This window comes from Rhinolophus hipposideros (assembly GCF_964194185.1).
Source record: "Rhinolophus hipposideros genome assembly, chromosome: 11".
NCBI classification, from domain to species: domain Eukaryota; kingdom Metazoa; phylum Chordata; class Mammalia; order Chiroptera; family Rhinolophidae; genus Rhinolophus; species Rhinolophus hipposideros.
In genome coordinates this window covers 20,519,492-20,540,293 of record NC_138057.1, presented here as the reverse complement: position 1 = coordinate 20,540,293, position 20,802 = coordinate 20,519,492, and the positions used below count along the sequence as shown (strand labels likewise).

The 20,802-nt window shown below is 36.5% G+C and overlaps 1 protein-coding gene across 2 annotated transcripts in view; it reads left to right on the top strand.

Annotated features, from left to right (window-relative positions):
• ADAMTSL1 (ADAMTS like 1) overlaps window positions 1-20,802 on the top strand; it is a 385,708-nt gene that overhangs the window by 45,796 nt on the left and 319,110 nt on the right. For both annotated transcript variants that reach the window (XM_081066820.1, XM_081066819.1), the window contains exon 3: window positions 7,869-7,914. In XM_081066820.1, coding sequence (XP_080922946.1) covers window positions 7,869-7,914 — 46 coding nt within the window. The remainder of the gene's footprint in view (window positions 1-7,868; window positions 7,915-20,802) is intronic.

The following is a 20,802-nucleotide window of genomic DNA, read 5'->3' as shown; positions in this document are numbered from 1 at the left end:
CTACATCATTTCCATGTATATTGAATTTGGTCTCCACATTAAGTTTTAGTAACTCTGTATACATAAATCAGGGTCCCCAAGCTGGTATAGCATTCAGAATGTTTTTATAATGAGAGATTAGTATAGAGCAGAGGTGTTGAATTATAAAACTAAGGTTACAAAAATATGTTACCTGTGCCAAAAACACTTAAGTCAAGACCTCAACTTATGACACTGTTTTTCAGGGTGGGGCCTACGCTACCTCCTATTCTGTTTACAATTGCTTTGAAAATGCAGCTTTAAGGCTTTCTTTTTTTTTTTTCTTTTTTCTTCTTCTTTTTTTTTTTTTTTTTTTGGCTCCTGAGGCCACTTTAGAGCCTCTGGCTGACTGAGAAGAGCTAGTGTGACACCAGGGCTGTGTCTGTTCCCAGGCAGCTCACCTACTGATGGATGATGCCTGGCAGCGTGCCTCCTTGTTGTTTGTTGTATTATTACGACAGAAAGCATTTTCAAAAGCTACATTTATCAAATTGTCATAATAGTTTGGCTTGTATATCTATCTACCCAGAAAAAAAATAAATCTCTCCCTTAGCACTAATCTGTTTGAACCACGTGCTGCATCACACGCAAAAGAGTCCGTGAAAAATGAATGCGCGTCCTGCTTGGGATTCAGGGACCTTTCAACTGAATGCTTCAGGGGAGAGATGTTTTTTTTTATGTAGGCATTTGAAAATCCCATAGCATCATGACCTCTGTCTCCTCCTTGTTTCAAAGGTGCTTTTCCAGCGGTGGTTGTGTGTGTTGGGCATGCATTAGTCCTAGAATTTTGGTGGCTTTGTGTAATGAAGGAGATTTAACCTCAAATGGGGAAAAACTGCGAAGTTGCCAGGAAGAAGATCAAAAGACCTTTAATGTTCAAGATCAGTTTTCCATAGGCAAGTGTTATCAGATTAAACATTACTTGTTATAGAGAATCTTGGAAGCAATTTTATTATTATTATTATTATTATTATTATTATTGTTATTATTATTTGAGATAGGTGGCTGTCTGGGAGCACATGGCTGTGCTAAGGAGGGTAAAAAAGGATTCAAAATCATTGTCCAGAATAAATATATACTTATTAAATGTCTGTTAAAAATACTTCAAATCTATTAATCTTAATAAAGTACTTACTAGGGGTGCATACTAAAACATCTCCAATTATGTAGAGGTTTCATATATAATGAAAATACAAAATAAGCATGGTTAGCTGTGGATATACTTCTTTATTGAGATCTGATTAACATATAACATTGTGTGAGTTTACGGTGTACAATGTGTTGATTTGATATATTTATTTTTTCAGTTACAGTTGACATTCAATATTTTATATTAGTTTCAGGTGTGCAGTTTATGGTTAGACATTTATATAATTCTTGAAATGATCCTCCCAATTAGTTTAGTGCCCACCTGGCACTACACATTTCTACATTGCAATCTGATTACTACTTCCGTGTTAGCTAGTGCCTCTATCACACACAAAATTATCATTTCTTTTTTTTGTGGTGGGAACAATTAAGATCGAGTCTTTTAGCAACTTTGAAGTTTATGATACAGTAGCATTGTCTGTAATCACTATGCAGTTCATTAGCTCTCTAGGACTTATTTATCTACTTGTTGCAAGTGTGTACCCTTAAACAACATCTCCCCAATCCCCCCCCTTCCTAGCCCCTAGTAACCACCTTTCTACTCTTTATGTGGATACTTTTTGAAGAAGGAACGGTGCTGAATTGACTCCTCTTATTGGGATCAAGCACCACACCAGTAAAGTTTCCACATGAACAAGGATCGTTTGATTCTTGTGAAAGACGTGCTAAATTAGAATTAGACAGTAGCTATTTTAAACATAGAATAGAATGTAGAGAATTAAAGAATGACTTTTTTAAGCACAAGAGTAAAACAGAGATAGCTAAGGGAAAGATGAGAATGTGGGACTTATAAAACCCACAGGGGTGTCATGTCATCTAACTCTTCTTTCTCCCCCATATGCAAGGCAAGACCACCACTAACCATCTGTTATGCATGGACTCCAATTCTCGCCCCTAGGTTTTCAGCATCCAGTTTGACCCATGGACGAGGACAGTGAGCATCTGAGGATAGCTTTACACACAAGGTCCGGAGGTTCATATAACTTCCTTTTTGATGGCAAAGTTGATTGGTATCAAGTGTTGTTTCCTGAAAGAACCCCTCACAATAATGAGTCTGTGGAAAATGAAAAGCAGCCCAACAATGCATTTGCACTTGGTTCTCTCAGGTGTTCTCAGAATTTGTTATTCCTCTTGAGGTCTTTGTGAAAAGCTCCAGAAATATAGAAGAGTTTTTACATCCTCCTGCTAGATAGCTCCAGTGAGTATTGAATTGCTTACTTGAAGTGAGGGAGGAAAAGAGTGCTTCAACACTACATGAAATTCTGGCTATGGCTGTACTTGTCTTTCTTATCCATGGCCATTTGGACCCGCATTCTAAAGGACTCACAGTCTTTCGGGCTTAAATTGCTGACATGGCTTTATGTCTGTTCTCTTATAAAGAGTTCATAGTTTCATTTTGGATGACTGACAAAAGAGAGCTATATAAGCAGATAGACTGTCCTATTTTAAAATTATTTGCCCATGAGTCCATATTTGAAAGGTGGGAGGTATTCAGAAAAATACAGAAACCTGTGCTTACTTAGCTACACTCTTTACCTCTTGGAAATCAAAGGCAAATCTTCATGAGCCTAATACTAGAGCAGTTTTCCTTAAGACCTCTAGAGTTTAAATATACATTAATGAGATTTTCTTGAAACTGTTCACTGACACCAAAGATGTGTCTAGTTATGTTACCAAAAGGATGTTTGCTTAGACAGGAGATGAGAAGAATTTTAAGGTAAAAAATTGATGTAGTTTACCAGACTTTTTTTATTCCTGATGAAAGATAAATCAAATATGTTTTCCTCTTTTAAGGAGTTAACTTGTATAAGCAGAGAAGGGCAAAGCCAAGAAATTGCTGAAGCCTGAAAAGAAAGCTTTTAATTTTCCAGGGAAGTTCACTTTTCTCAGGTTGTTAAATTATGATAATTGAAACTAAGGTAACATCAGGATTTTAAGTATTGCAAGAGTTTGGATGGCTTATTACACATATGTGTTAATGAGAGACCAGCAAAAAATGCCTCAAGCCTATACTAATCTCATTATAGGTGAATTAAAGTCTGAATAATTCAAATAATAACTTATAATGGAGGTGATTTCCGTTTTTGAGAGAAGAAATTAGTCAAAATTAATAAGTAACTGGCTAGGAGTAAAGTTCTGAAATAAATAAAGAACTTTCTGTGCAAATTTAATCTGGAATACATTTTTATTTATATTTTATTCCTTCATTCATGAACCAGTTTCTGTGTCTTTAATTGGTACAGTACTTAACTCTCTAGACACAGTCCTATAATTTTATTTTAGAATTTGCATTGAGAGGATCCATTCGCTTAAACTCTGTTATCGCTGGTCTAGAACTTTCCTCAGAAACCATTTAGGACTGAAATTTCTAATGTTTTTTCCCATTCCCAGAGGCAATTTTTATTTTGTTTAAATGTGAAGGAAACCATTCAGCTGTTTTATATTAATGAACTATTTTTCTAAAAATGAAGAAAAAGAAAATACATTTTAGTGCTTAATTCTCCAATGACACTTTTGTACCCAAATAAATACCTTGGATGAAGAAATTCACACTTGGCAAGAATTAAAATTCTTGCGGTAAAAGAGTCTCCCCATTACTTAACTAAAATTTATATTCAGGTTTAATCAATTTGAACTTTTAAAAAATACAAGCTTCTCTGCCCTGAAGTTCTTTCTTTCACATTATGTTTGACTGACGAGCCTGGTTCCCTTGGAGGTGTTCCAAATGTACAGTGTGTCTAGGTATCCTTCACTTACTAGAAGTGGATTTACCGGTATTGAGAAGCAGCTGATACATTGATGTAGTACTAATACAGCATAGTTAACCCCCAGGCCGACTCCCTGCTCAGCTTCCCAGATTTAATCTAGTGTTAGTATTTTACACATTTTAGGCATCTCTTGTTCCCTTGTTTTTATTATTGTTTTATATGCTTTGGAGTTAGACAAACCTGTGTTGCAATCCCTAGTTCTCCCTTTTCTGTGTATATGGCATTAAGCCTCCTAATCTTTCTCAGCCTGTTTTCTCGTGTGTTAAGTGGGAATAAGAACTTTCCAGAGTTGCTGGAAGATTAGCAGTGATGTACACAAATACCTAACACTGGGCCCGATACCTACAGCGGATACACAATACAGAGGAGAGGCTAGTATTACTATTTTTCTCCACAATTTGATGTCTTTCAATAATGAGAATCTTTCCAAATTCAAGCATACCGTATTTCAGTCAATTAAACTAAATTAAGTTCTCACTAAGTAAGTAATACAATATAGCAAATAATTCAGGGGCAGAATTAAGGTATTTGCAAATTAATATTAAAATTCTGAAATAAAGAACTTTCTGTATAAATTTAATTTGGAATATATTTTTATTTTTATATCAGACTATTATAGGATATTCTTTGGAAACTGCAGTGTTTCTCTTTCCTCATTTCTTTTTTTTTTTGGTTTTGTTTCATTTTTGCTTAATAAGAAGCATTTAAATCAATCTTTTACATTATATGCTTATATCTCCTATTATCGAAGATGCTTTTAAGACATGTGTAGGTATTTATAATTTAAAATATCTGGGGAAAGGCTCCTTTAAATTATTAATGCAGGTATTTTTCTGCCTTTTTGGTTTTGGGGCTTTTATTTATTTTTAGTAAACAATATCTCTGTAATAATCCCTTGGCACGTGGACAGAGCTTTTGTAAATTACCTCAGTTGATCATAATTTTATGCACTGCCATTCCAATATGTACCAGACAGATGAAAAAGCTAAAACCCTGAGAGGACAACAGGCATATGCAAGGAGAAGAGCAAAGTCTATGACCCAGAACTTCAAACTCCTAATTCGTATTTGTTTTCATTATTCGTTTCAGGGAGATATGGTTAGGAAAAGTAAAGGAGATGAAAAACAGGTGTTTCAGATCTTAATGATTTACACCGTAGTTCACTTTTTTAAAAGCAAGAAGTCATCATTGTATTCTTGTTTTAAAACCTTCATTGGGGTTCCCTTTGGCTATTGCCCCAAGTTCAAATTTAGAGGGTATTTATTTATCTCATCTCCTGCAATTTCCCACGTAAACTCAAAATTCCAACCAACACAAAACTGATTGAACATTTGCACATGTACCATATTTTTTGTACCTCTGTGTCTCTGCCTACAGTTTCTTCTCGTCATATTCTGAACCCCCGTTCAATATCTATTATATTTTTGCACCTATTATGCACTTAATTTATCAAAGGTCTATACAATGCTATGTTTTAGGCACTGTTGGACATGCTTCATAAATATTAACTCAGTTAATCCCCATCATAATCCCAGAAGATAAGTAATAGTAGCCCATTTTACAGATAAAAAAACTGACATATAAAAACTGAGGAATAAAGACAGGATTCCAGAAAGAGGATTCTGGTTTCAAAGTGGGTGCTCTTAACCATTACACTATGTCACACATGCACTTGGAATTTCAAAATCAAAAAACATACCACATTCTGCCAACACTGATGTCTAAATGGCATGCTACCAAAGACCTCTGGGTTGTATAATTTATTACCTTGTAAATGTGCCATCTACTGGAGCCTTAGCTCTCATCTTTCTAGACTCAGAAACCTGATATTTTTCAGCAATCACACCAGAAACAGATCTTTGTCTTGGAGGTAGACTCACAATGACTTGGCCCATGAGATTAACGTTTTCAAACAAGAATGCCAGTTTATTAACTCACAACTAAAAATAGACTGTCTGTCACATGGACCAGAATACCCATGTCAGCCTGACCAGCACATTCTGTCTCTTAGCAGTCATAAAAAAAAAAAAACAGATCAGTCTTGGCAAGTTGTCTGGTCAACATGGCATCGTAACAACAGGTATTGCTGGGATGGGTAGAATATTCACTGGCATCAGTCAGGTCATCATGAGGCATCTGCCTCGTGACAGCAACAGTCTTGCCCATGGAACCTGGAGGACTTGAAGTTTGTTGGCCTGGGACATTGCTGGGCTGGGCAATGGCAGCCATGTATCTATCATTCTCCTCTTTTCTATGAATCTAATGCCTGACTAGTCCTTTCTTCCCTTTGCTACATTTTATTGTTAATGCATATTCTTTTTGATAACATTCTCAATACCTTACAGAAATGCTATCTAGCATTTCTTATTCTGAATTATGATTGTATGAGTGATTTTCTTACTAGTGAAAACCATGTCATATTCATTCTTCTTTGTATTCCCAGAAGGAAATGCATTACCCAGGACATAATAGGAGCTCAGTGGATGTTAGTGGAACAAACAAGTGAATTGGGAGGCAGTAAAGCATCCTGGTTATGAGTGAGAGCTCCAAAGCCAGATGGCCTGGTTTCAAATCTCAGCTCCATTACTTAATAGTTGTGTGATGTGGGGAAGTTTCTTAACTTACCTAAGCTTCATTTTTCTCATTTGTAAAATGGATATAATGATAGTACCCTGTGTCCCAGGGTTCTTGAGAAGATAAATAAATGCATATAATAAACTTAGAAATGTACCTGGAATTCCATAACTATTCATTATTAGTATAATCATTCTCTCAGGATTTCTTGTATTTTTACTTTATAAAACAGTGTGACTTATTTTGAAAGAGCATAGTACTGCTGTTCTTATTTTAAGTATCATCACTGAATGTTTAATCAAAAATTGATTGTTTTTTTCACAAGAGTTTAGTAAAATGGAAACTCCCATGTATTGCTGGTGGGAGTATGTAATGGTACAACCTTTATGGAATGAATGCAATTTGGGAATTTTATCAAGAGCTTATAAAAGTCCATTCCCTTTAGTCCAGTAATTCTCTCTCTAGAAATTTATCTGTCCTGAAGACATAGTCAGAAATTTGGATGAAGCACATGCACAGATATTATTCATTGCACTCTATCAAACCTGAAATTGGAGATTATTTAAATGATAAGTAATGGAAGAATGATTGTACAAATGGAAGAATGATCATATCATTTGATGGACTATTATGTAGCTCTCAAAATGATGTCTTTAAAGTTTTTTAATAGTGTGGGAAAATAACTCCAAAAAAATAAGTGGAAAAAAATAAGCCACAAAATTGTATAAGTGATTTGATTTCCTCCACACTAGAAAGAAATCAATAAATCAAAATAACAGTGATTATCTTAGGTGAGGAAACTAAGAGGGATATTTTTTTTCTTTCAGGTAACCTTTCGTAAAGCCTCTACAATGGGCATGTATTTTAAAAATAAAAATAATTCTTTAAGAATGATTATTTTTTATATCCTTAGATGTGCAATTTTATAAGACATGTTGAATATTAAGTCCAGTTTTTCTCATAGTCAAGCTTTAAGTTTTTTCAGTGAAATATCTCTTCAGTTTTATACCAGAAATAAGTAAGAAGACAGAATTTATTTAATATTAATATTTTTCAGAAAATGTGGCATTAATATTTATTTGATTAAATAAGAACTAACTGCAAGTACTTATTTTGACAACTTTTGAAGCAAAAAGTTTCAACCCTCATGGAGAAATCAGTTTACATGTACAACTTCTTCAGATCTGCACAATTTAGTATTTGATAGTAACTCCTCTAAAGAACATACACAGAAGAAAAGAAAGACTCTTATATGAGTATTAAGAGAGAATTCTTTTTCTAAGAAAATAGTTCAAATATTGAGCTAACGTAGGTAATAATGAGGTGTGTTTTGTTTTGTTTTTTCTTTTTGTCATCTAGGAGCTGTGAGGGAAGAAATATTCGATACAGAACATGCAGTAATGTGGTAAGTACTGAGGTTCTGCGATTGTGATTATGTATTTTTTAAAGCAATGAATAATGCTAAGCAGTTTTGTGTATCCTGAGCAGAAATCAATCAATTCTCATTTCACTAAGAGTGATTTGACTCACTATACAGATTAGACAGCTTTGAAAAATAAGCATTTTTAATATTCTTCAATATAAACTTATACAAATTTGGCCAGATTGAAACTCACTTGACTATTTCAAAACAAGAACTGTGTGTATTTCCTCTCTACTTTCTGACTTTTTATATTTAAGTCTCTTAAGAACCAGTAAAAGAAATGACAAAAGGGAAATCACTTGGGGTATTAGGAAATAAGTGTTAGTTAATCAAACTCAGATTCATTCCTGCATTCGACATATATGATTCATTGCCAACTATGTGTGAGGCACTACAGTAGTACAAGGATAAACAACATGTGGTCACTGTCGTAAGACATCTGTGATATAGTAAGAAATGTAAAGAGAAAAGACAGATGTGCATATAGTCACATTCTCGGTCAAAATATGGCAAATGCTGTAAGAAAAGGAGGGAGTTCTTTGTGGATTAAACACGGAGAAATCTGAAGGGTCTTCAAGGAAAAGGTGATTTGAGGTCGGGCTCAGAGGGTTGGGAGGGCTGTGAGTGGCCCAAACTGGGGGGGAGGGGGTGACAGCCATTCCAAGTGGAGGAGACATAATGGGCAACTTTGGAGGCAGAAACGTGTAAGGTGTGTTCGGATCACTAATTTTGGTAGGATTGTGCTTATCAATATGGAATAGAAGAATTGAAAAATATTTTGAGGTTACACCATGAGCAGATTTGAATGTTACGCTTCCAAATTTATATTTGTTCAGTGCATGATGAGGGGTCACTAGAGGTTTTTGAGTGAGAGTATGACATTATAGTTTCACTTCAGTCGTGATATGAGGGATGCACTGGAACAGGAAATAAATGGGGAGCAAGCAGTAATAGGAGTTTGTTTAACCAGGAGGAACTAGATAAAAGAGAGATGAAAAGGTCACTAAGCAAGACTAAAGCAATTAAAATCCGAGTGATGAGTTGAACTGAGAATAAAGAAAACAGGTGTGTGCATATTTAGAGCTCATGCCCTTGCTGATTCTTCTGTTAGAGAAGCTCTTTCTTCAGTATAATGCGTGATGGGCATTTTCCTTATTCCAGTCTCAGCTCAAATGCCACCTCCTCAGGAAGGATTCCTTGACCATTTTATCTAACTTAATTGTCCCACTGCCTAAACCCATCCCTCACAAATAGTCTATCAATCACATGTAACTTTTCTTATAGCACTTACCTCAACCCAAATTTATCTTATTTAATTACTTGTTTGTTTCCTGTTTTCCCACCACTCTAGAATGTAAATTCCATGAAGAGAGGTGCCTCATACAGCTTGTCCACTCCTGTATCCCCAAGGCTAAGCACTTGACTTACATATAGTAAGTTAACGTATAGTGGATATTTGCCAAATGCTAAATGAGTACCCAGGCTGCTTGGAAGAATGGCAAGTGTCGTTATCAAAAATAAGAAAGTTGGGAGGAGGTTTGGGAGAAGAAAATAATAAATTTGATTTAGGGACACCACTGAGTTGGACATGCAGGCTGATCTTGTAGGTGGTATATTCAACTAGGCAATGAGGGTTTGATCTAAGGAAAGAGATCGGAGCTCAAGCCCTAGAAACACAAAGTAAGCAATATAGAATTTGAAGACTTGTTCAAATCTTGTAGCAGTTTGTTCAGTAGATTGTATAACATGATGAGAGAAGGGATCCTCAGAACTTTGGTGAATATCTATTTTCAGAGAAAAAGAGAACATAGTGCCGGATAAGCCCTCCGAGACACCATGAGACAAGTAGAAGGAGAAATAAAAGAGAATTCCTGAAGACATTCAGTAGGATAAATGTTGCCAAGAGGTTAAAGTATGAAAAAAGGCCAATGGGGGAATAGTTTCTATAGTGCATTAGGAATGAAATTAAGATCACAGGGAGGAAAGAAATATATTCATGAGGAAATGGAGTCGATGGGGATAAGCTATTTCTATAAGGTGTTAACAGAAATGAGATATCTTATTATTTGTGGAGTCATGGAAGGGTGGGTGGGTTCTTTGTTTACAATGAGAGACAGTTGAGAGATGAGTTAATCTACAGAGTGACCATATGTGGAGGTGAGAGTAGATATACTTGATGCCACAAGTCCCAAAGGAGATAGTAGGTAACAATAAGAACAGGAATCTTGAAAAAGAAGAAGGACATGTACTTCATTCTTAGAAAACAGATACAAATTAAGAAACAAAAGATGAGGGTATAGAAAGATTTCTAAACAAGAGAAAAGTGAAGACTGCTTATGAAGAACTGTCTCAAGCTTCTCTGCAGAGGTTTCAAAGTCTTCTGCTGAAAGTGATGGAGGTGATTCAGCCTTGGGAAAGTGAGCATAAGGCCTAGAATAGCCACTGAGGAAATTGAGTGGAAGCCAGCAAAGCAAAATAGAAGAATCGTTGGGCAGTAAAGAGAGCTCAGCGAGGTTAAAGCCTGATCTGACAGAGAGCATGGTCAACAGGGTGTTAGGACTCTGTCCTGCACTGAAGCAGTAATAAAGAATACGGACATAGGATGTGAAAATGGATACTGGAAGTGACCCACGATCAGAATACAGATGAGATGAGAGACTAACATGAATGAAAAGTGTATATTTTTAAATGCCTGACCAGGGAGAGTATAAAGAGCTAGAATTCATGATTATTGGGAATAATAGTAATTTTTCAATAGAAAATTTTGCCTAGTTCATTTCTCTCTTTCCATTTAGGACAGTAGGTGCCAGGTAACACGGTATCATTGCCTGTCCACCACACACACACACACACACACACACACACACACATCCTCACTGAACTATGGACTGATTAAAAGAATCAAAGAGCTATAAAGTTCTTGTTTTGTTTTGTTTTGTTTTTTAAATGGTATTGACTTAATGTGTTTTAGAAATGTTATGAAAAAAATTTTCATGGAATTGTACGTTAGCTCATTGATTTTCTTTATTATCCCTTTTATTGTAGTGATATCTCATACATCAGTTTAAAAAAAGAAACACCATAATGTTATTAAAGAATCTCCTTACCTTCTACTCCTTTTCTTTCCCTTTTAGAATAGTGGAAAGGGTCCAAACTCATCTAAGTAGATGAATGCCTAAAGCATCTTGAGCAGATGTTTACCTACACTTTCCTTAAAGCCCTTCAGAAACAGCCCACAATTTCCTTGCTATCATTATAAGTATTTCCATGGATATATGCAGACTATGACTCTGACCTAATGTGACTTAAAACCTGTAGCATTACTTGAGCCAACTCTTTATAGCTTCTAGAATCAAACTGACACTGACTATTTTATGAGAACCAAGAGTCTTCAAATAATTTGAAGCTTTTTTTTTCTTCTTTATGGCTTTTGGCCATGACAGAAGCAACCTTGCCAAAAAAACAAATTAAAAATCTTGTAAGAAAGGATCTTTTTATAATCACATTCCACTTTTTCAAACTAAGAAGTTCAGTTAAATATTCTCTTTTTAGATACTTCTTTCGGAATAATTGGAGGGTTTCTTGTTAGCTAAATTTCAGGGGTCACTCCTTAATCCCTGGACAGCTTCCTAGGGCTCTTCTGAACCGCTTCTGTTACAGAGATTCTCACTTGTTTTATTCTTCATAGAGCTACTACATTGTTGCAATATTTCTTTGGGTTCTTGTTCCCCAAGGCCAAGGAGAATATGTCTCCTCAGTTTCCCAAATTTTCTGGCTTCCCCTGAAATTAGTTCATGTACTTTTCAAGTTTTATTGTTAATTACTCTACAGACAGTATATTAATATGAGAAAGTTAACGTTCCCACAATGTTTGCATAGTTCTTATGGCAGGATACCTTCTTATACTGTTTCTATGTGGTCCAAGTAAACTGTTTATAATCTTAAGGACATAGTTCATCCAACTTTTCCCATTTCACAGTCCCTGCTTTTTTCCTAGGAAAATTGCAAGGCTCGCTCTCTTTCGGGAAGGAAAGACTAAGGATACTTTGGGGAGAAACAGTAGGTGTGAACTAGCAAACCAATTAAGTGAGTCATTTAGGTCTCAGAGATCTTCCCTGGGGCCCATCAAAAAGTTCTCCTTAGGTTACACCTTCATGTATATTCAAATTGAATCTCTAATCTGTACCCCTTGATTTATTTCATTTTTTTATTCAATTACAGTTGATGTACAATATTATATTAGTTTCAAAGGTACACAGAGTGATTAGACATTTATATAACTTATGAAGTGATCACCCCAATAAATCCAGTACCCATGTGACACAATACATAGTTATTACAGTAATATGGACTATATTCCCTATGCAATACTTTATATCCCATGACTATTTTGTAACTACTAATTTGTACTTCTTAATCCCTTCCCCTTTTTCACCCACCCCCTAACCCCCCTCCGATCTGGCAACCATCAAAATATTCTCTGTATATATGAGTATGTTTCTGTTTTGTTTCTTTGTTTATTTTGTCTTTAGATTCCACATGTAAGTGAAATCATATGGCATTTGTCTTTTTTTGGTTGAGTTACTCCACTCAACGTAGTACCCTCTAGGTCAATCCATGTTGTTGCAGATGACAAGATTCCATTCCTTTTTATGGCTAAATAATATGCCATTGTGTGTGTGTGTGTGTGTGTGTGTGTGTGTATACATATATATATATATGTGTGTGTGTGTGTATATATATATACACACAGATATATATACATATATATATACATATATATATATATATATATATATATATATATATATATGTATATATATCACCTTTTCTTTATCCATTCATCCATTGTTGGACACCCAAGTTGCCTCTGTATCTTGGCTATTGTAAACAAATGCTTCAATGAACATATGGAAGCACATATCCCTTCAAGTAATGTTTGAGGATTCTTCAGATAAATACCCAGAAGGGGGATTACTGGGTCCTTCTTTATCTCTTGTCATAGCCTATGTTTTAAAGTCTATTTTGTCCAGAATAAGTATTGCTACCCCAGCCTTTTTTTTTTTTTAATTTCTATTTTCATGAAATATCTTTTCCTATCCCTTTACTTTTAGTCTGTGTTTCTTTCAACCTGAAATTTAATTATAGCATAATTTGTGCCATGGCTATGAACAACATGTACGCAGCCATACACTAACACAAACACTACAATTTGATTTAATTAAATTTTGTCACATAACTGTGTTGGAAAGATATAGAGAGATATAAAAGGAGATATATAATAGTTTATAGTAGGAATAGACAAAATCTAAAATGAAAAATAAAAAATAGCAGTATAAGGATGTTATTTTAGAAATATGGAGATAAATATGAAAAACAGCTAGAAGACTTGAACCTTACCTCTGGGAAATGAGACAGGATTGGGGAAGGAGGAGGCACGGATTGCTATTTTTCATCATAAATTTTTCATTTCAATTTTTAAAATTCTTGTTACTTTGTTAATTAAAACTACTTTTAAAACTCAAAAGTAAAAGACTTGAAATAAAAAAGCCCCATTGCCCTCTACTGCAATAAAGAAGCGACTGCCCTGCCCTATTCCATGTAAAAACAGATTTTAAAGAACATCAGAAATCCTCAAGTAGATAATCAATGAAATTAGTATTCTAAATATTTTCTTCCAAACTTTGTTTTCACTCAAATTAAAATCAGATCTCCTATTTCTGGCTTTATTTTTAACCTTAGCTACTCTACTACCTGAAAAATCATATCTTCCTAATAATACCTTCACTTTGAATGAACAAGTAATGCACATGGAGAAAACAGCCCCAGAACCAAGAAATAAAGAGCCAATGGCAGCCTGACTCCAATGAATAAGAACAACTCAAAAGGACTACATAAAATGAGCCAACCTATGGGCAACCAGTGTGAGAAAGCATAGTGGGGACAAGCCTCTTGTTAGCAGCGTATATAAGGGCTTTGTTTTCTTATACATTCAGCTACCCTATGTTTTTTGATTGGAGCATTTACTCCATTTACATTTAAAGTAATTGTTGATAGATATGTAGTTACTGCCATTTTATTATTCATGTGTTTGATATCTTTTCTTCTACTCCTTTAAGAAGTCACTCTAACATTTCTTGTAATACTGGTTTGGTATTGGGAAGCTCTTTATCTGTCCTTCAATTCTAAATGAAAGCTTTGCTGGGTAGAGTAATCTTGGTTGTAGGTCCTTTTTTCCATTACTTTGAATATTTCATGCCAATCCCTTCTGGCCTGAAAAGTTGTATTTTTGTTTTTGTTTTTGTTTTTTTAATTAAAGTGTATTGGGGTGACAATGGTTAGTAAAGTTACGTACATTTCAGGTGTACAATTCTGTAATACATCATCTATATATCACATTGTGTGTTCACCACCCAGAGTCAGTTCTCCTTCCATCACCATATATTTGATGCCATTTACCCTCATCTGCCACCCCCCACCCCTTACCCTCTGGTAACCACTAAACTGTTGTCTATGGCCTGCAAAGTTTCTGTTGAGAAATTAGCTGGCAGTCATATGGGAGCTCCCTTGTAGGAAACGAACTGCTTTTCTTTATCTGCTTTCAAGTTTCTCTCTTTATCTTTAATCTTTGGCATTTTAATTATGATGTGTCTTGGTGTGGGCCTCTTTGGGTTCAACTCTCTGTGCTTCTGAGACTTGTATGTGTATTTCCTTGGCCAGGTTAGGGAAGTTTTCAGTTATTATTTCTTCAAGTAGGTTTTCAATTCCTTGCTCTCTCTCTTCTCCTTCTAGTACACCAATGATGCGAATGTTGGTATGCTTGATGTTGTCCCAGAGGCCCCTTAAATTATCCTCAGTTTTTTGGATTCTTTTTTCTTTGCACTATTCTGATTGGGTGTTTTGTGCTACCTTGTCTTCTGAATCACTGATTTGATCCTCTGCTTTGTCCAATCTGCTGTTGGTTTTTGACCAATGTATTTTTTATTTCAGTTGTATTTTTCATTTCTGACTGGTTATTTTTTATGGTTTCCATCTCCATATTCATGCTTCCTATCTCTTTATCAAAGTTCTCCCTGAGATCATTGAGCATCCTTAGTAGAAGGTTTGGAACTTTCTGTCTCGTAGATTGCTTGTCTCCATTTTGTTTAATTCTTTTTCTGGACCTTTGTTCTGTTCATTTATTTGGGACATGTTGCTTTGTCTCCCCATTTTGGCTGCCTTCTTGTGTTTGTTTCTATGTGTCAGGTAGGGCTGCTAGGTCTCCTGGTTTTGCTATAGTGGCCATATGTAGTAGGTGTCCTGTGGGGCCCATTGGTTCATTCTCCATGGTCACCTGAGCTGGCTGCTCCATGTATTTTTCTTCTGTGTGTTGTGTGTGCGGCCTGTGATAGTAGAGTCTTAGTTGCTGTTTTCATGTCAATGGGACGGATTGACCCTCAGTTAGTTGTGAGAACTGGCAGTAAGTACAGTGGAGGAGCTATTGTGTAGGGGCTGACCCTATGGAGCAGTATTCTCTTTAGCAGGTTCTGGTGCCTACCTAGTCTGCCCTTTGGGTGTTTCATCCTCGGTATTTCATCCTGAATGGTGTTCTGGCTCAGTCTGAAACTTTCCATCTGTTGTGCTGGCCCAGGGCCTCCTGAGAGGGGACCCACCATAGGCCAAGTTCAGCTTCAGATTGTGCTTTGCCTGGGGTCACTTAGCATGAGCAATTCTCAGATGGCAGCCATCCAACACTAGGCTTGGAGATGCCTTGAGAGGCCAAGCTGCAAACAGAGGCTGGCTGACACTAGGGCTGAGCTCAGGGCTGCTTAGCAAGTGGTACAGGGCACATCGAGGCCAGATGCTTCCTGTTTGGGTTTTGTGAACCTTTAAGAGATTTTAGGAAAGTCTGCATCATGAGCCAAGATGGGCTGTTTGTATGGAAAAGCCACTAGAAGTGGCTTGAATGGGTCCACAAGTTTGATGGGGCAGGTTTCAAGGAATCACCAGGGTGGGGTGAACAGTGTTCGCCATGCAGATGGAGACTCAGATATGGTCACCGACTGCATCTGCGTGTGGGGAGGGTTGAAAGCTCAACAAAGAAATAATGGATTCTTCCAGCAATTCTCTCTGGAAGAAAGCTGCCCTTCCAGCCTTTGCCCTACAGCCAGACAATTCAGTTCTTCCTGTTATGTCCCTGACAACTTATGAGCTGCTGCCTCAGTTCTGGAGCTCCATAAGGGAGGAATTCTGTGAACAGGTCCTTTAAGAGTAATGCCTGGAACTCCGGCTGCCCTCTTCTCACTCAGCCACACTCTCCACTGGTTTTCACAGCCAGGAGTTATGGGGACTTCTCTTCCCAGCACTGGAATCCTGGGTTGGGGAGCCCAGCATGGGGCTGGGACTCTTTACTCCTACGGGGACCTCTGCTATTGAGATATCCTTGCCAATTTTTAACCACCACATGAGGTGTGGGACCAGTCCATTCTATATTTCTGGCCCTTTTACCAATCTCGGGGTGGCTTCTTCTGTATATCCTTAGTTGTAGGACTTCTGTTCAGCTAGACTTCAAGGGATACTCAATGATGGTTGTTGTTTAGTTTATTTGTAAATTTGATGTGGTCCTGAGTGGAGGCAAGCATAGCACTTACCTGCTTTGCCATCTTGACCAGAAATATGAACCCCTTGATTTTAAGTAGGCATTTTCAATTGACTTCCAAAGTATTTAGACTATTGCTGTTACTCATAAATTGGTTTTTTTGTGTGTTTTTTTTTTGTCACTATCCTTAATCTTCATAAGATTTGAGATTTATGAGACAGTGACCACAATTGGCAACATAATAAGCTAAGGTGCTTGTGAGAGTGGATGGTGCTGTCCAATTCTTTATTAAGATTTTATTGCGCCACTGCAAATCTTAAAAAAAAACAAAAACAAAAACATAAGATTACAGTTGGGAAGCCACATTTTCATATCTCTTCTAGAACTCCTAGGGAGGTGAGTGAACAAGGGATTTCTGTCTTCTCAGGCATGGTTGATACAACTAAAAATGTTTTTAGCGCATTAAAACAAAATATCACCCATTAACTCCAAAAAAAGTAAGCACCTGACTTGTTCTTGGTTCTGGGGAACATCAGTGAAGAAGACTAAGGCCCAGTTCTCCTGAAGCTTTCATTCTAATGGAGGAAACCAGATTACAAAATCATGTAAACAAATTATTTAAAAGAAAAAAAATATCAGGTAATGATCAGTGCTCTGCAGAGAGTTATGTGATTGGTGGCCACTTCAAAGATTGAATGGTCAGGGAAGTCCACTTGCAGAATGATATTTGAATGACTGGAAGGAACTAGCTCTGTAAATATCAGAGGCAGAGAATCCAGATAGAAGGAACAGCTAGTGCAAAGGCTCTGAACTGTGAAGGAATTTGGTGTATTCAAAGAAAAATGAAGTCCAGTACATCTTGAGGATAGTTACAAGGGAAGAGTATTGGAAGATAAGAAAAAAAGTACCTTAATGTAGACAGGAGTTAGATCACGCAGGACATTATAGAGTGTTACATTTTAAGTATAAAAGAAAACTACTGGAGAACTTTAAGGAGAGGAGAAGAGTGTTAGACTTATTACAAAAGATAGGTTTGATTGCAAGGTCACTCTGGGGATAGATGGCAAAGAAGGGAGTGGAAGCAGGAATGATAGTTTGGAAGCTATTGCAGTAGTTCAGGTGAGCACTAATGGTTTCTTGGATTAGAGTGGCACTGATAGGAAAATTTGAGGTATGTTTTAGAAGTAGAATATCTTTTTTTAAACCACCTTGCTTCATTCTCAATTTGATACAATCTACTTTTATGGTTTCCAGCATTATTACTATGGAATGTCTTATGTGCAGCATTCCAACAAGAGACAAATGCAGCAGCTATATGGCCAGAGAGAACAGAATGATCCAGGGCAAGTTCATAATTTTGAGGACCTCAGTTTCTGCACCCAAACAATGACAGTGTTGAACTGAATGATCTCAAAGGTCCCTTCCAGCTCAAAAATTCTTTAATTCTTCAAAAGTATTACGTCTAGGCTGTCCTGGATTTGGATCTGAATGCAGACCAATGAAAATATCTATGATAGTTTAGTGACTGGTAATACTTAGTGAAAAGATTTACAACCAGCTATAGAGTCAGAGTGAGGGAGCCAATGTGGACAGTAGAAGCAAAGTTCCTGTCCTTGCTACAGACCTCGACCATCCATCTTAACCAGTAATTCTCGTCATTGAGGTTGTAAAGGTGCATGGCATTCCTAGAGTCTTTCACATGGTCGTTAATGGTTGATACAAGGTAAATTCCCATTTGATCCATTTATCCATTTTTCTTTTAGGACCTTTGTACAGCATAAAATCAGAGCACATTTATGCTTTATGTCAAAAGTCAAAGAGTAGCACATGGAGTGAATGAACATTCTATTACAGACCTTCCTTGGTCAAAATTTGGAAAAAACACACAAACTACTGGAACAACATTCTGGCCAGTAAAATACCCTTGGAGTCTAGACAGATGCTGTAGTAAATAATAGCAACTGCAGGAGGCAGTCAGTGGGCCAACATGGGGGGCCATTTTTCCAGCCAACAGGTACATCTAAGATAGGAAGGAGGTGAACTTTCATATAATCAAGTCTTTATTCTGGTAGCTGAAAATAAGACATTGTGCTACTTGTCAGAGCCATTCATTTGTTCACTTACTCATCCTCTCATTTAATCTTTCAGTATTTAACCAAAGTTTATTGAGCATTCCATTCTTGCTCCACTTTAGGGATGTTAGGAGCTTCTGCTATGAATGAAAAGAGAGGGTACTCATCCTCAGGGAAATCAAAGTGTAGTATAAAATACAGATACACAACACATAATTAATTAAAAAGTTGTAAAACACTACCAGTATGAAGGTAAGCACAAAGTACTAAGAGGTCACAGATGGACCATGTCTGATTTTTCTCACCACTGTACACCCGGTGCCTAACACGAAGTTTCTAATACTGTGCTTCTAAAACTGTGTACCAAGAAACACAGCAAACTCACAGGGCTTCTGCGGGATATTTTAAATATTCATGGGAAACATAAAAATACTTGCATCTATTGGACACTTTGCAAACTCCTAGATCATGCTGTATTTCTTTCCATGATATCTTTATAAAGTTGGGTTTACTTCGATAAAAAGCAAACGTTGTGAGAATATAAGACAGCAAGTGAGGGTGGCATTGTCCAATCTGATTTCAGACTTTAAGAAGTTGTGCAGTGCCCAACAGGTTCACACATACTATTAGTAAGTAAATGCTATTTATGAATTCTTTATAAAAATGTTATTTTTTTTTCAAGTTATATATGTATACACACACACAGTTTGTTGGTGTTTTTTTTGTTTTTTTTTCAAATTGCTGCTAAGTTGTTAGAGAACAAATACCTATTATGTTATTTGGACCTAACTATGTGATAGATGGAACTGTTAGACCTGGAGGTGCCATAAGAAAAATTGCCAGGACATTAAAGGGGTTGTGAACAGATAAAGTTTGGTAACCTCTATCACATGGTAAACATTCAACACATATGATGAATGAATGAGTGACATCCTAAATAAGGTAATACTTGATCTAAGCCTTTCAAGATGATGGAATTTTTTTCTAGGCTACAATGAGAGAGAGTGTTATGAAAAAAATGGAATTCATTCAATAATTTCTACTGTGACCTTCTACCGTGTTTCCTCCAAAATAAGACCTTTCCGAACCATCAGCTCTAATGTGTCTTTTGGAGCACATAATAATATGAGACCTGATCTTATCTTACTATAATATAAAACCGGGTCTTCATAATAATAATAATAATAATAATAATAATAATAATATAATATAATACCAGGTCTTATATTAGTTTTTGTTCCAAAAGACACATTAGAGTTGATGGTCCAGCTAGGTCTCATTTTCGGGGAAACAGGGTATGTACCAGGCACTTTTTCTAAGCACTGGGGTAAAATTGTGACAAAAAAAGAGAAGGCACTGTTCTCATAAAGCTTATATTCTAGTGGTAGAAAGCAAATAAAGAAAAGTATGACAATTTCAGGTAGTGAAAGATTATGAAAGAAATAAAGTAGGGTAATAAGATAGAGGGTGACATGGATGAGACTGCTCTGTATGGAGTAGTCAGGAAATTCCCTGTGATGTTGGGTCCAATTAGCATGTGTGAAGGGTGAGGCAAGAAGTAGCATGGCTATTTGGGGCCCTAATGGGTCACTTTATGAAGTATGGTATACGGCACATCATGGGAAAAGAGGTATTTATTTGTGTTGACGAGTGTGTATTTAACCCCAAATGTTATTTTGTAAGGGGAATTCTTAGCTTCTCACAAAGGGTGATGCGCATTATTTAGAAGAACAGAAGGCTGACAGAAAGCGGGGCAGCTCTAACCACCCCCTTCTGTGTATTTCTCTTCTCCCAGACTCACAGCTAGTCAATCTCAGACTGAATGTATAAATGGCAGTAGAGGGATTACTTAGCTTCAAGTACGAAGTCTCTTGAGTGGGAAAGAAATCCTGAGGGAAAGATGTTGGTTTCTTCTTAACAATTGTTCAGAAACCTCCATCTACTACAGGGAATTTTCTGAGGGCAACCTGGGCATTCTGGGTGGTTCTCCCCAAGGCTGTCTCAGCTCTCCATCAGTGGACCAAAGAAATATGCTTCCTGCCAGATCCATCCATGCTTCCCTCCTATTTACCCATCTAGCTGAAAAAAAAAACATGAATTTTCCTTATACCTTAATTTTCACTGAAAAAGAGAGTGCTCTCATTTTAAAGTCTGGTAGGACGTGTCTATTCCAAGTAACTTCACTAGGATTTCATTTGCATATTGATATATATTTGTTCA